General features: G+C 37.7%; 1 protein-coding gene across 4 annotated transcripts; it reads left to right on the plus strand.

The window, feature by feature from the left end:
* Positions 1–13,731, plus strand: TRIP13 (thyroid hormone receptor interactor 13). Of its 4 annotated transcripts, none has more exons than XM_058040535.1 (14): positions 1–103; positions 367–469; positions 2,041–2,206; positions 2,498–2,627; positions 4,639–4,694; positions 6,950–7,040; positions 8,288–8,360; positions 9,287–9,350; positions 9,602–9,688; positions 10,466–10,572; positions 11,222–11,375; positions 11,557–11,669; positions 12,806–12,875; positions 13,450–13,731. In XM_058040535.1, exons 2-14 carry the CDS (start codon positions 378–380, stop codon positions 13,543–13,545), a joined length of 1,299 nt encoding a protein of 432 aa, XP_057896518.1. In that variant the 5' UTR covers positions 1–103; positions 367–377; the 3' UTR covers positions 13,546–13,731. The 4 variants fall into 4 exon arrangements, with proteins under 4 accessions (XP_057896518.1, XP_057896540.1, XP_057896532.1 ...); XM_058040549.1 differs by lacking the exon at positions 1–103 and adding an exon at positions 136–216; XM_058040541.1 differs by lacking the exon at positions 1–103 and having other exon boundaries at positions 224–469.
* Positions 13,732–14,032: the final 301 nt, after the last annotated feature.

Consider the following 14,032-nt stretch of genomic DNA (forward strand, 5'->3'; position numbering starts at 1 on the left):
ACAAACAGCGGCTGCTGCAGTCGGTGCCTGGTGCCTCCGGCTCGCCCGCGCTCGCGATCCCTGTCGCCCTGGCGCGTCGCTGCCAAGGCCGTGCCTGCCTGAGGTGATTCCCTGTCCCCAGCGCTGAGGCGGGAGCAGCCGCCCGCCCGTCCGTACGCGCGACCGCCCTCGCGGCGTGTCCCGAGTCTGTCGTCGCCATCTCCTGAGGGAGGGAAGGTGCCGATCCTGATCTTCGTCCCGATCACGTACCTGGTCTTAGCGGGGGGCCGTGTGCACCTGGACAGGGCACCGGGAAAGGGCCGTCCGTGCCGTGGGCGCGTAGCAGTCGCTGGAAGTCGCTTCTCTTTGGTATCGCTTTTTCCCTAGGAGCGAGAAAGATGGAAGACGCTGCTGGAGATTTGAAGCAAGCTCTCCCAAACGTGTGTGACAGCGTTCAGATCCATGTGGAAGTTCACCAGAAGTCGAGCAGGTATCCGATCAAAGCGTTGCTTGCTGCCACTTGTGCCTGTTTCCTCTCGGCCTCGTTCTACGGATCTCCAAGAGCCCGCAGGACCCAGCTCTGCCTTCTCTGTGCTCTCCCGGGAGTTTCCTCACCTGTGTCTTTTCCTAAGATTGAACAAATACAGTTTGCTCAGTTTCACCTTGTGGGTCATGTCATCCAGTCTCATGATGAAGTTGTTGGCCACGTTATGGGTTTGCCCCAGTTTATCCTTGTCTCTTTTGTGTCTGTGCTCTCAACTGCTCACAGTACTCCAGATGTGGTCTTACAAAGCCAGTGGATGAAAACGCTTACTCTCTCTTACATCTGCAGTCTTGGTAGCACAGCCTCAAATAAGGTTGTCCTCATTTGTAGCAGGGGCACACTCGACTTATTGCCAGCTTATCCACCCAGGACCCACGGGCCCTTTTCTGCAAAACAGCATGTCATTCAGTTGGCCCCTGATCTGTTCTGTTATCTGGGCAGTGGGTGGAGAGCTAAGATTTCATGTTTACCTTTTGCTGAACGTCAAAAGTTTCCAGTCAGACCGTATTGCCAACCTGCAGAGGTCCCTCTGAATAGCAGCCTCCCTGCTCCAGAATATTGAAAGTTCTCCTTGCTTTGGTGATATCCATAAACTTGATGCAGTCACTTTCAATCCCATTGTCAAGGATGCAAAAACAGTGCTGGTCCCAATGCTAAGAGCACCACACTGCCTCTCCCCACCCAAGTTACTGACAGGCTGCTTAATCTTTGTACTAATCACAGCCCTCTGAGTTGGACAGTCCAACCCTCCTTGTCTATTTATCCAGTTCTTTTCTTAAGGTTTTGGATGTCTGAAGGATATGGGAGAGCATGTCCGAGACATTAGAAAAATCAAAGAGTAAAATACACACTGTGCTATTTTTGCCAGGCTTAACAGAGGACTGAGAATTTGCATTTGAATGAGTGAAATTGCAAAATTAAGTTAAATCTTCGAATGGTATTCCTGTTCCTGTAGTTTTTGTCTCTTCTGGAATTCTCCCTAAATTGTGTCCCCATCCTGATGTTTCAGCTGTCCTGAAAGTATAATGGAGCTTCCAAGCTAAGCTTACCAAATTCAGTCTGTAGCTTAGCTCCGAGTCTTTCTGGGTTTCCTGCTGGAACACAGATTGCATAACTGCTTTCCATTCTTGAAGTCTTCTAGCTGTCTCATTCAGTATCCCCTGATATGACCTCAAACAGAGCAAATGGTATTATTTGGATTATGTCTTTTAATGCACAAATTAAAACCAACTGTCCAACTTGTTGCTTTTGCAGACAGACTGAATCTGACAGGTTCTTTTCTCCTGTAGAATGCTGGAGGACGATTGAGTGGGTTTGGGATTTTTTTGTGTTAGTTGTTTTTTTTAGGATTGGGGGTTTTGTTGCTTGCTTGGTTGTTTGGTTGGGTTTTTTGGTGTGTGCAAGATAGAAGCTATTTTCCATGAAAGCCTCATGTATGAAATAATGCTTTCCAACACTAATTCAAATTGCCTTATAAATGTCAATGCCATAAAGTAATGATGTTTCTTTCTTATTAGTGTGGCCAAGAAAGAAGATATTAGGATGAGTGTCTTAAAGCTGTTGAACAGACACAACATCGTATTTGGTGATTACAAGTGGACAGAATTTGACGACCCTTTCCTTAACAACAATGTGCAGTCTGTGGCAATTGTGGACACAGACCTGAAACTGAAGGACAGACAGGTATTTCTGGTCAAGAACATGCACCTCTGTTTATGTGCCCCTGAACTAGTTGTAGTGGTACCCTAAGGGCAGAAGCAAGACAAGGTCTGTAGAATGATGTAGTATCTCTTCTTAGGCTGACTAGTATAACTAGGAAAAGGTGTCTATTTTTTTTTTACTGTTTATTAAGGTCTGAAACAGAGGTAGTAGGCTTCAGAGATAAATGCCAGCTGAAGACTGTAACTTTCTTTTGTTCAACTAGCTTTGAATGAGAAATATGACAGGTAACAAATCTTTTTATGTTCATTCTAGCCTATTGACCTGAGCACAAGCAGTCTTTCTCTTCATGTTTTTCATCTGAATGAAGAAGGACCAACCTCGGAAAACCTGGAAGAAGAGAATGATGATATCACTGCAGCTCACCACTGGGTGCTACCAGCAGGTACCTGTGTGGCATTTCTGGGAGCTCTAGAGCAATAAAGAAAATATTGCAAAGGCTAAAAGTGTTTATAGTTACCTATAAAGGTACTATTTGTATTTATTGTTTGTCTATATAAAAAATATGTGTGGACTTTTTTCTTTATGGAACAAATATATTTGGACTTTTTCCTTTTGGTTTTGACTGACGTGCTGCAGATGATTCCAAAACACATCCTTTATTTCTGTAATACTTGTGGATGTGTGAAAATAACTGGTCTTGTTGTCTAAAACATGTAGTCATAATCAGAAGCATGCAAGTTTTTAACACTGGTGATTGCATTCCAAGTTTTTTTTAACTTGAAGATCCACAAGAAGCTTATCACTTTCAATGTTCATTTTCCAGAGCTCACTACTGGCTTCCAGCCCCTATGACAGTACTGCTTTTATACATGAAACAGACAAACAAAGTAAAGAGATTTGGTCTTTATCTTCTGGAGAGGAAAAATCAGGCTTTCCTCTGTGATAGAGCCAGACCTGCCTGTTACTGTCCTGTGCTTGGGGAAGTTTGATTCTCTGCCTGAAAGGAAAAGCAAAAGTGTGAGCTTTAGCTCAGAGAGACAGTAATTTTGAAACATTTCCTATTCTTTCCATGTTCTGAAATGCCTAATTATTCATTACATTAGTTTTCAGGAAGAATTAAAACTGATACATTGACATTATTGTCGTGGCGCACTAAAATCAGGGTGACCCGGCTCAGCGACACCAGAGGTGCACCAGACCCCCCCTTACAAGCTCTACAGAATCCCAGCTACCAATAGAGGTTCAGCACAGGAACAAAAAGACAGCAGCACGGGTCCAGGGGTAGAGCTGGGGTGGCTTTATTTGGTGGTGATTTCCCTTGAGTTCAGGACTCCAAACAGACAAGACCTTGACTCACGGTTAACAGGAATTTTTTTAACATTTGTCAGGAAGAGGCGTTTAGGGTAGCAAACCAACAGGGATATGGTTGGGGAGGGGTCTGAGGTGGGGTAATTCGTACTTAGACCAATGAAAGAACACTAGGGAAGGGAATAACTTGGGTTCTAAACAAAGGGGTTCTAAAGGATACAAAAGTGACAAGGAATTTACTAGAAGAGAGGGTGGGTTTGGGGGAGGATTGACACCTAGGGGGAGGAGGAGTAAGGAAGGTCCTGGGGAAAAGAGTAGGGATAGTAGGGATTGACAGCTGGGAAGGGGAGGCGTTTGAAACTTGGCAGGGAGTGGCTGGGTAACAAACAGAAGGACTGACACTTGACCAAACTGAATAACAATGAGGGAGCAAGTCTAAATTTAGAAACATGAGATGCAAAATGGGAAACCTGTGCCACTCCAAAGGCAAGGTCAGGACAACACAAAGGGATTGTAAAATCACAAATTAGATAGTGACCATGCCAATAAAAACTAAAGAAAACACACTGCAGCAATAATTGCTACAATTTCGTGGTTTATAGTTGTTCAGTCTTTTATGCTTTTCTTTGCTGAAAGTTAGAAGCCAACGGCTACGAATGATTGATACTGAAATGACAGCTTTAGGCTTTTATGCATTGTTCAGCTACATGGTTTTTTTTACATCTTGATGTTAAATAAAAAAGGCAAACTTGAATGATAAAATTTGCCCTAGAACCCTCCTCCTACCACTAGTTTTCATTGCTTCCTTGGTGAAATGTAAGTTCATCCTCTACTGAGAATGGAAGGAACGATATTTTTCATTTCATGTTAATAAATTAATATTAATTTCTTGTCACAGATATTGGAGGAAATAGAAGCTGGGTAACTGCTGAATTTGTGTGTAGAAAGTGGTCTTTGCATTTTGAGAAAAAAAAGTTGAAAAACTTTTTTTTCCCCCACAGATGCTTTACTTGCTTTCATATACGTGTTCTTAATTCTTCATTTTAGTTGAGCATAATTTGAAAACTGTTTTGTGCTGCAATGATGAGTTACAGTTTTCCAGATTGATTTATACTAAACAGGTATATAATATATTGCTTTTGCAGCTGAATTCCATGGTCTTTGGGAAAGTCTTATCTATGACACTGAAGTAAAATCAAATGTAAGTTGGAAATGAATAACAATTAAAATCACTTGAGGAGAAGTAAGAGCTGAAATTAAACCTGTTTGAAGTTTGCTGCATCCTGTGGAGATATGGGTGCAGGCTGGGCAGAAGGGAATGGGAGTGTAACTTTTGACGCTGGCTATTTACAGACTACAAACGAGACGGGGCTGCTGGGAAAGTGCTTCGAGCTGTTTATTTTTCAGCATCAGTCTCATTACATGATTATGATAATGGGAAGATTCCAGCAGCTCACAATCTCGGCAGCGGGCCAAAAAACTTAATGTTACAACTTATTTTATAAGCTTCTTAACCAATCACACAAAGCAAAAGCATATTGACAGTAGTTCTATCCAATCACGATAAGCACACGTACCTTTGGTTAAAACAATGCTTGCTTATTTTGAATACAATACCTATTTGTAAGCCTTAAAACACAGCACACAGAGCTCCATTCTTAAGCTTTAACCTTCCTAATATCTTGCTAGATAAACTTTCTGCAACTTAGATAGCTATTCAGACAAGCATTAATACGCAGGCTATTGTTCAATTTGCCCTTGCTTTTTCTGCAGTTTAAATAATTTTTCTGCTGACCTATCTCATAACTGTTGCTTTAGCTCTACTCACAATTCTGCTGTATCTGAAGCCTGCCTTTTCCAGCTTTCACAAAACCCTCTAATTTTATAGATTCCCATAAACTTTGTTTCTGGCAGCAGCTAAACAGTTAATGGACTTGGCAGTAATGTCAGCAAGCAGGGCTACTGTTCATGCAAATACTTATTCAGTGATTTTACTAAAGCTGAGTGCCCTGCCATTTGAGTGCTGTCAAGACATTGGAAAGAAACTAAACACTTCCGTGGGTTCGTTTTCTAGCTTGAAGATCCTGTGCATTCATCAGAGATTGTGATGATAACTGCCAGAGATTGTAGAACAGTAATACCGTAATCTGAAATTTAGTAATTGTGGTGCAAATAGACCCCACAAATAGTTCAATTCAGCTTCTAACTGAAGTTCTTGGACACAAATAATTAATTCATTAGCTTATTTGTAATACCATAGATACAGTATTCTCACTTAAGTCTTTATAACCAAATAGAGAAAAGTAAAACATTCCAGTGATGGTACTTCTTAATTTATAAGGTAAAAATCACTTAATACATCCACATTTGTGTAATTTATGGAACAGTTTTCAAAGTCATTTGTGAAATGACAAGACTATTTCATTAGACTTGCTGGTGTTCTAAATAACAGCAAGCTGATCACTGTTGAGTGTAAGTGTATATGAGTAGAAAGAAATGGTAGCTTTTAATGACTCAAACTTGAACTACTACTGTAAAATTGTAAATCTTCCTTCTTTAAACCATGGGAATGCCTGAGCATGTTTGGGTTCTATGGGCTCTGAAATAGTTGCTGTGAATTTTCAAAATGGCACAGTGAGAATTTTGACAAATATGTGGATTAAGTTTGGTTGTTTTTGCTGTTGTGTGATTGCTCCATTTCAAGCATGAGATATTGCAGGAGCACCACTGTATTGTCCCATCAACATGCAGGGATCTAAAGCTCATTACACGTAAGAGCAACAGAAGATAATGTGGTATCAGGTGTTATAGGTAAAAGTCATCATAGATTCACACCTGAAGTTCATATTCATTTTATTGAAAGAGTTCTCTACTTCCTAATTCTAGATAATTCTAAATTGAAACTGCAATATTTATAGAAGCAATCATTCCAGGAAATACATGCAACTTCTGTTATTTGGAGGAATTAATCTATGAATTCCTTGTAGAAGCTGATACAAATGCTTCAGTAAAAAGGAAATAAATGTGACAGGAAATGCTTTGTTTGGCGGGCTGACTACAACAAACTGTACAAATGTATAGCTGTACAACATCTAAACAGGACCCAGAATTTGAGTCTTTGATTCTCTGTGCTTAGGCAGCTTGTGTTTTACAGACACACAGTACGTGGGACAATGAAAAATAAAATCAATTTTCCTTCCTTGAAGTGTTTAATTTATCCATTTAAAAGTTCTGGAACTCCATTTGTGCCAAGTACATGCTATTCTTATTCTTGAGGGCAGAACAGAAAAGAATTCCCATCCTTTGCAGAAATATATTTGACTAAAAGAGATGAGCTCTTTTTTTTTGTTGTTGTTATGAGTACACAATAGACATCATTAGAGATTGATTCTATTTGTGGTTATATTTGCTGTTATGACTCTAATTTGTGTCTTTCTATCTGTCCTCTTCATTTAGTTACTCGATTATGTGACGACAACATTATTATTTTCTGACAAAAATGTTGACAGCAACCTGATATCATGGAACAGAGTTGTTTTGCTGCATGGTAAAAATTATCTGTTTTAAGCCAAGTAGATTGATTCACTGGCCAGCTGTTTATACTTTCCTTCTGGAAAGACTTGTACTGCAATCCTATGTAGTAAAACGAGATGATATGAAAGCAGCACCTCAATAGTACAAATTTAGATGAAATGTAATGTTAGAGTCAAATCAATGTTCACATATACATGTTTTGCATGAATTTAAATTCTAAAGCTTACAGTGCAGTGACAACTGTGGATTTCTTAATTTTAAGTGATACTGTTGCATTTTTACAGAATGAACAAAAATAATGCAGATACTGAAGATACTAGGAGGCATATATTAGTTAAACTTCTATTGCAGTACTAAATTTTTTTTAGTTATAGCTTTCTAAAAACTTTGGGAAAACTGGGAAGGCAATCTGTTGTGTTGTTGACACTGTTCTGTTGCCAAAACTTGCTAGTTCAGTTACTTTTAGTTATTTTAGTGAAGCTGAAATCTTCAGTCAGTTCTAACTTACTGTAGAGGTTATACCACAAACGAGATTAGCATCAACTGAATCCATTTTCTTGCAAAATGCATGTTGCACTGATTTTGTCATCAAGACTGGTATTCAAAAATCAAAGGTCATAGTGGAAATATTTGTTTGTTGTATTTAAGTTACAACTGTCAATTTACTTCTACAATTTAGAAGCCTCTTTTTTAGATGTTTTTGTTTGAAAGACTTTATTTCAGACTCATACTCTGGTAACTGTGCTTGTACTTGCCTCTTTGGAGGAAATCTTTGTGACTCTTCCATGGGATATTAAGTCAGATCCAAAAGGTTTGTCTCAGAGTATAGTTCTCAAGATGATCTGGATTCCCCAAGGAAGAAATTTCTGGGAGAGTGGACAGCTGATCAAACTGATGGTGATATGTTTCTGTTTTCTATGTTAGAAGAGTGCATTTCAGGAAGATACAAGTTTGAGCATAGCGCTGATTATAGAGAATGCTGATGAGGTTTAGCCCTGCAGGGGTGATACTCTTTGCTTCTCTGGCTGTTGAATGTTTTAACTTTATGGTGTCTGCATACATATAAAATCCAGCATTAGCTCTAGGATTGTAGTCAAGGAAGCAATTTTCTCAAAATAGTCTGGTGTACACAATCATTATCTGCTGTGATTTTACTCTACAATTAATGCTGTAATGAAATAAAATAGTTAAAAATCTGTTAGATGTCATTAACAATCTAATGCAGACTCTGTGTAACGTATGGATCTGATTTCAAATCAGGCCCTCCTGGAACTGGGAAAACTTCTCTCTGTAAAGCATTGGCTCAGAAGCTGACAATTCGACTGTCATACAGGTGATTTTTTTTTGGAAATTTTTCACTTTAGCTTACTATACTTAGTTGTTCTTTTTCATTAGCCCAAGTATATCTCGTATTTATTTTCAAGTAACTTAGTGCTGTTATGTCTTCTTTTTTGTAGTGCACCAGGCTAGCAATAAAATTGATCTGCTAGACTGATTAGGATATTTTATGCCTTGTAAACTGTGTAAATAATTGTCCCAGGTGTGTAAAAGACATTCCAGTGGCAGTACAGTAATTTTTGCCCACTTTGTATATCAATGAGTATTAAAGGACAGAGGATCAAGGAGTATTTTGGTTTTTGTTATCTTCATGTTTGATAGAGCCTGGTTTTAATAGGTAGTGGGTTTTTAAACTAATTTCTTTTGTGCTTGGATTGTCTGAATGCTGCAATCTGCAGGGGTCAGTTTGGATATCAGATTATAAGAAATAGCCTGAAAGTTCATAGCAACCTAACAAATCTATATTAAAAAAACCCCAAAGATATAAAATAAAAGGTGTAGCATAAATAATGTGTATTGGCATGATCCTACTCTAGTCTAAACTGAACATATGAAAATCATAAGCTCTATAATGTGTGGTTGAGATACTTTGTCACTTCTTGCTATACTGAAGAAAATCTTACACAAAGAGAAGAATGAGGCAATTATCATGGTAAGAGTTACTTACCCTGTTCTAATGAGGAAATTCTAATAGCAATTTAGTATAAGAATTCCAGTTACATTTTCAGCAATGTGGGAAGTTCCAGCAACAAAAATAATATCAGTAAAATATGTATTATATTTTGAAAGGTAAGTAATTTAGAGCACTAATTCACAGAATTCCAGGGTCAGAATGTCAGGAATGACACTTACAGAAGTTATTGATATCTCTGATTTTTATTTAGAATGGAGTTGATACTTCTTTTTCTCTTCATACTTTAGGTATAGGTATGGACAGTTAATTGAGATAAACAGCCATAGCCTTTTCTCTAAATGGTTTTCTGAGGTATGTATTGATGTACCTAATAAAATAAGCTACATATTTTAGAAATTACACTGTAATATTCTGTTTAGCTTGTTTCCTAAATATGTGCACCAGAGATTGTTCAGAATAATTAATATGTTTGAAAATGCTTAAAGAGAAGTTTTATTAGAAAGTTGTTTTAAAACTCAGGCATTTACACCTTTAAGTATGATAAGCCTTGGAAAGTTGTGTGGTAAGGAAATAGTTAACATATGCATATGGTGTCTTTCTAGAGCGGCAAACTTGTAACCAAGATGTTCCAGAAGATCCAAGAGTTAGTTGATGACAGAGATGCTCTTGTATTTGTACTGATTGATGAGGTATGATTCCAATAGCATTGTTGTGCATAAAATATAGCAGAAAGGAAATTGATGGGAAGGAGCTGCAATAGTGCTCATTTGTAAAGAACAATAAAAGCACATTTATGCTATTTTGTAAGCTACATGATTGTGCAGCTGAGTGAACTTTAGTCTTGACTGCTGCAGATTTGGGAGGAACATAGTATCACTTAGCAGGCAAATTCCAGCTGAAAATGAATTGAAGCCTTTCTTGGTGGAATTTCCCTTGCTGCTGTATGTTTACATTATATTGTTTTAAACTTCAAAGTAGCCCAGATTTGTATTATTTACATTTTTTGTAAAGCTCTAAAAAACGTGAATATGGTTCATTTCATTGTTGTTAGATTTTTTTCAAACTTGCATAGAAAAGCAACTTAGTAAGTATGTACCTTATTAGCTTTGTCATATTGGAGTTCCTATGGGGAATCTCACTCTAAATTCAACCTATTCATTATTCTGGTGGTGTCCCATTCCTCCACCTCCAGAATTTAAAATGCAAACCAGCCTCCATTCTGCTATCCAAAAAGGAATTTCCCTCACTACACTTTGCTTCCTTGACATGCCTTTCTTTTTCCCGGGAAATTGCTACCTAACAAAAGATTTTGAAGAAGTTGTAGATAGTAGGCACAGGAATCTGAAGGTGTGTTGCATGGGTTACCTGTTTGCTGCCAAGACTCCAAAAGTGCAATCCTTTTGGTTTTTTTGGTGTTTGGTGATTTTGTTGTTGTTGTTTTGGTTGATTGGTTTGGGTTTTTGTAGGTGGAAAGCCTCACGGCAGCTCGCAGTGCCTTCAAGGCAGGCACAGAGCCTTCGGATGCTATTCGTGTGGTCAATGCTGTACTGACGCAAATAGACCAGATTAAAAGGTATTGTTTGCATATTATTGCAGTAGCAAAAGTTAATTGACAGTTTCAGTATTCCTATTCCTGCTAAATTTCAATTCCTACTTGGAATACTAAACCAGATTAATTAGTGAATAGTTATTCTTTGTTCACGATGCTAATCTTGAAAAGAAATAGGAGTAATCCAGCAGAATATTTTACATGTACCTGGGTGGACAATCAAATCTATGGACAGTATGCTTCCCCTAATGACAGAGGGAGAAAAAGGACAGAGCATCATGATGTTTGCTTGGAGAGCAGACATCAAAATTGAAATGTAAAACATGTTGATTAAAGGTCATTTACAATTCTTTTAATGATCTTTTTGTGTGTGTCAGAAGCTATGCCAGTAGTTTCTAGGAAGTTACCATATATCACTTCTGAAATAGAATTAGAGGAACTGTGGACACTTGAGAAACAGCTGAAGGAAAGAGACTATGCATTGAAATAGTCTGGTGATACCTGGCCAAGAGCTTCAGATCATTTAATGTAATTCCTGATTGACAAGAATGATGTGATGTGAAGTTTATTGCATAAAATTATTTGAAGCATAAGAAGGAAGGTGTCAACTTGCCAGTCATAAAAGGACATAAATCTTTTACATGTGACCTAAAAATCTATTTTTGTCTTGAAGGTATCCCAATGTAGTTATCCTGACTACTTCAAATATTACAGAGAAAATTGACATGGCCTTTGTAGACAGGGCTGACATAAAACAATACATTGGACCTCCATCTACTGCAGCAATATTTAGAATATATCTTTCTTGCCTGGAAGAGCTGATGAAGGTAATACTTGAGAGCAAAACTGTAAAATACCATATTTTAATAAATTCTGCATTTTAATCATACTTCCTAAGTAACAAAAATACGTAAATTTAATTCATTTTCTGTATTTCCACTCTTACTGTAAAATTTAATTTTGAATGCATTTATTTTTCATACAACGGTTTGTAACTTTTGTTTGTAGTGTCAAATAATATATCCTCGACAGCAGCTTCTGACACTGAGAGAGCTTGAGATGATTGGCTTCATAGAAAATAATGTGTCAAGGTTAAGCCTTGTACTGAAAGATATCTCAAGGTAAGATTCTGAAATTCTACTTTTTTCATACATACATACTGAGTTATGGAATAATGTGTAAAAGTAACCAAATTTCCCAACAACTGGAGATCTGAAACAGCTCAATCTTTTTTTGTGTTTGGGAAAGTGCAAAAACCTTCAGGGGACAAAAAGTGGAAGCAATCACAATTTCCTAACATGTCTTGGTCTCAGATCTGGCTTGGTCTAGTACTGCTTGTGGTTTTTGCTCTGCCATTTGAGGTCCTCCTGACAAGTTGCTGGCTGGATTAGCGTTAGTTTTCAGTGGATATTGGGAATTGTAATGCACTTTGGCAGAAATAGCATGTGCCTTAGATCCTGCTAAGAAAGTGTTTTGAAATGTCTTGCCATCTGCTAGATCAGTATTTAGTGTGGAGATATAAGTGGACAAAAACAAGGGGGAGAGGAATAAAGTGTAAATAGATAGTGTTATGGTTTGCTGAGTATGGTGGTAGAGCAAATGGTCTTTCACTGCATCATAACAGTTCTTGAAACAATAATATCAATATCAAGCAATGTTTTTTTTTCCAAAGTGCTGGTCCCTATGGAACGAAATAATATTCATAAAGTCTGCAAAGTGTGTTTTGTTTCTGTTCCTGAAGTATGCAGTCTTAACCAGTGAGGAGTGAAGTAAAAGCAAGTAAGTTTTTTCAGGCACAGAGGTTTGCATTTTATGTACACAGAGCAGTGCTTGGAGAAGATGCTAACATATACGAAGTGGGTGAGGTGAAGAAAACTGTGTAAATGATAGGTAGAAGGAGACAGGCAGTACCCATAAGGTCCAGCACTCAAACTAGGTTTTTTCCCAGTCCTTCCAAAAGTGGTTGTGTCCATACCACACTGTGGTAGACATCCCCCCAAATTAATGAGATTGGCGCAACAATGTGAGAGGCCTGATGCAAGCATTGCCAGGCAGCTGTGCCTGTGCTGCTGCAGTGTAGCCTCCCACAAGCAGAATTTGTCTGTTCACTTCATGCTAAAAGAGCTGCAAGTGAGCTACTGAATTGTCATCTGAAGTTCTTTTGGAACAACTTTATAGAGAAACACAGAAAAAGGAAAGGCATCCTTTTAAGAGTGGATATTTAGCATTTAAGCAGCACTTGTCTGTTTTACCATAGAAAAAGTGAAGGTCTTGGTGGCCGGGTCCTGAGAAAGCTTCCTTTCCTAGCACATGCACTTTATATTCAAGTAAGTTTATTATTTTCAAGTGATTTTATTGTGTTCATTATATTTTGGGTTGAGTCTGAGACAGGCAGGAAGACATCTGAACACACACTGCCTGAAGTGAAAGATTGGTCCAAACCTCCCTTTTAATCTAAACTGCACTTGTTTCTGAAGCTTTGTAGACCAAAACAATTATGTGTTGTCCATAGTTTAGAATGGGATTGAAGAAGACAGGTGGGATTGATCTGCCCAAGAGCATTCTACTTTTAATTAAATAAATGAACATTAATACTGGTGCTCTTATAATTTCTTGCTGAAAAAAAATTCCCAAAACCTCTACCACTTTATAAATAATAATTTGTTAAAAACCTTTTTCTAAGCAAATGTACAGTATTGTGACTGAAAACTTCACCCAGGTTGACTTTGACTTTGCTGTGATAGCCGAATTTAAATAAACTTGCGGTTTGGTTTATAGAATCTTGCAATTTTTGTAACATGAAATTAAAATATTTCTCTTTTAAGTACTGTGATTTGTATGTAAAATACTATGTCTGCCTATTGCCTTGGTGTGTCTAACAAAATGTTCTCTTATTTTTAGTCCCCCAGTGTCACAATGACAACTTTTCTTCAGGCCCTTTCACTTGCAGTAGACAAACAATTTGAAGAAAAAAAGAATCTTGCAGACTGCGTGTGATACGCTGCTGTTTTGTAGTTGACTGTATTGTTATATTTTTTATACAAGTTGCGCTACTTTTATGCATTTGTAAAATGAAATGCATTTTTATGCATTTGTAAAATAAAATGCACCTTAAAAAACCTGGAATGCCTTATCTGGTTTTTCAAAATATTGATTAATAAACAACTAAGGAAGTTCACAGCATATTTTTTGAAACCTTTATGTCAAATGTCAATAAAAGGATTGTAAAAGGTTTTTGTTTTAAGTCAGTTTCCATCTTTTGCCATTACTAAAAGTGGGCAGGCTTCTGTTGCCTGTTTTTAATCACTAACTTTCTATCCAAGCATCTGAAACTGGGAAGAATTCAAAGTACTCAGTGACAGACCAGATCTTTCATATTGACATCTCTTTATCTTGAAATTTAATATAATTTATTATGGGTTTTAATTACATCGGATTCAAAAATTTAAAATCAGGTGATCGTGTAATTGTATTTTGTAAAATT

Source organism: Melospiza georgiana, chromosome 1, assembly GCF_028018845.1.
Source record: "Melospiza georgiana isolate bMelGeo1 chromosome 1, bMelGeo1.pri, whole genome shotgun sequence".
In the NCBI taxonomy this organism is placed as follows: domain Eukaryota; kingdom Metazoa; phylum Chordata; class Aves; order Passeriformes; family Passerellidae; genus Melospiza; species Melospiza georgiana.

What these genes read in the sequence shown, in the direction of transcription:
- TRIP13 (XM_058040535.1), top strand. Translation starts at nt 378, where the DNA reads ATGGAAGACGCTGCTGGAGATTTGAAGCAAGCTCTCCCAAACGTGTGT. An exon ending in CAGAGTTGTTTTGCTGCATG is followed by an intron (nt 7,041 to 8,287) that starts GTAAAAATTATC and finishes ATTTCAAATCAG; the next exon opens with GCCCTCCTGGAACTGGGAAA. An exon ending in GTACTGAAAGATATCTCAAG is followed by an intron (nt 11,670 to 12,805) that starts GTAAGATTCTGA and finishes GTTTTACCATAG; the next exon opens with AAAAAGTGAAGGTCTTGGTG.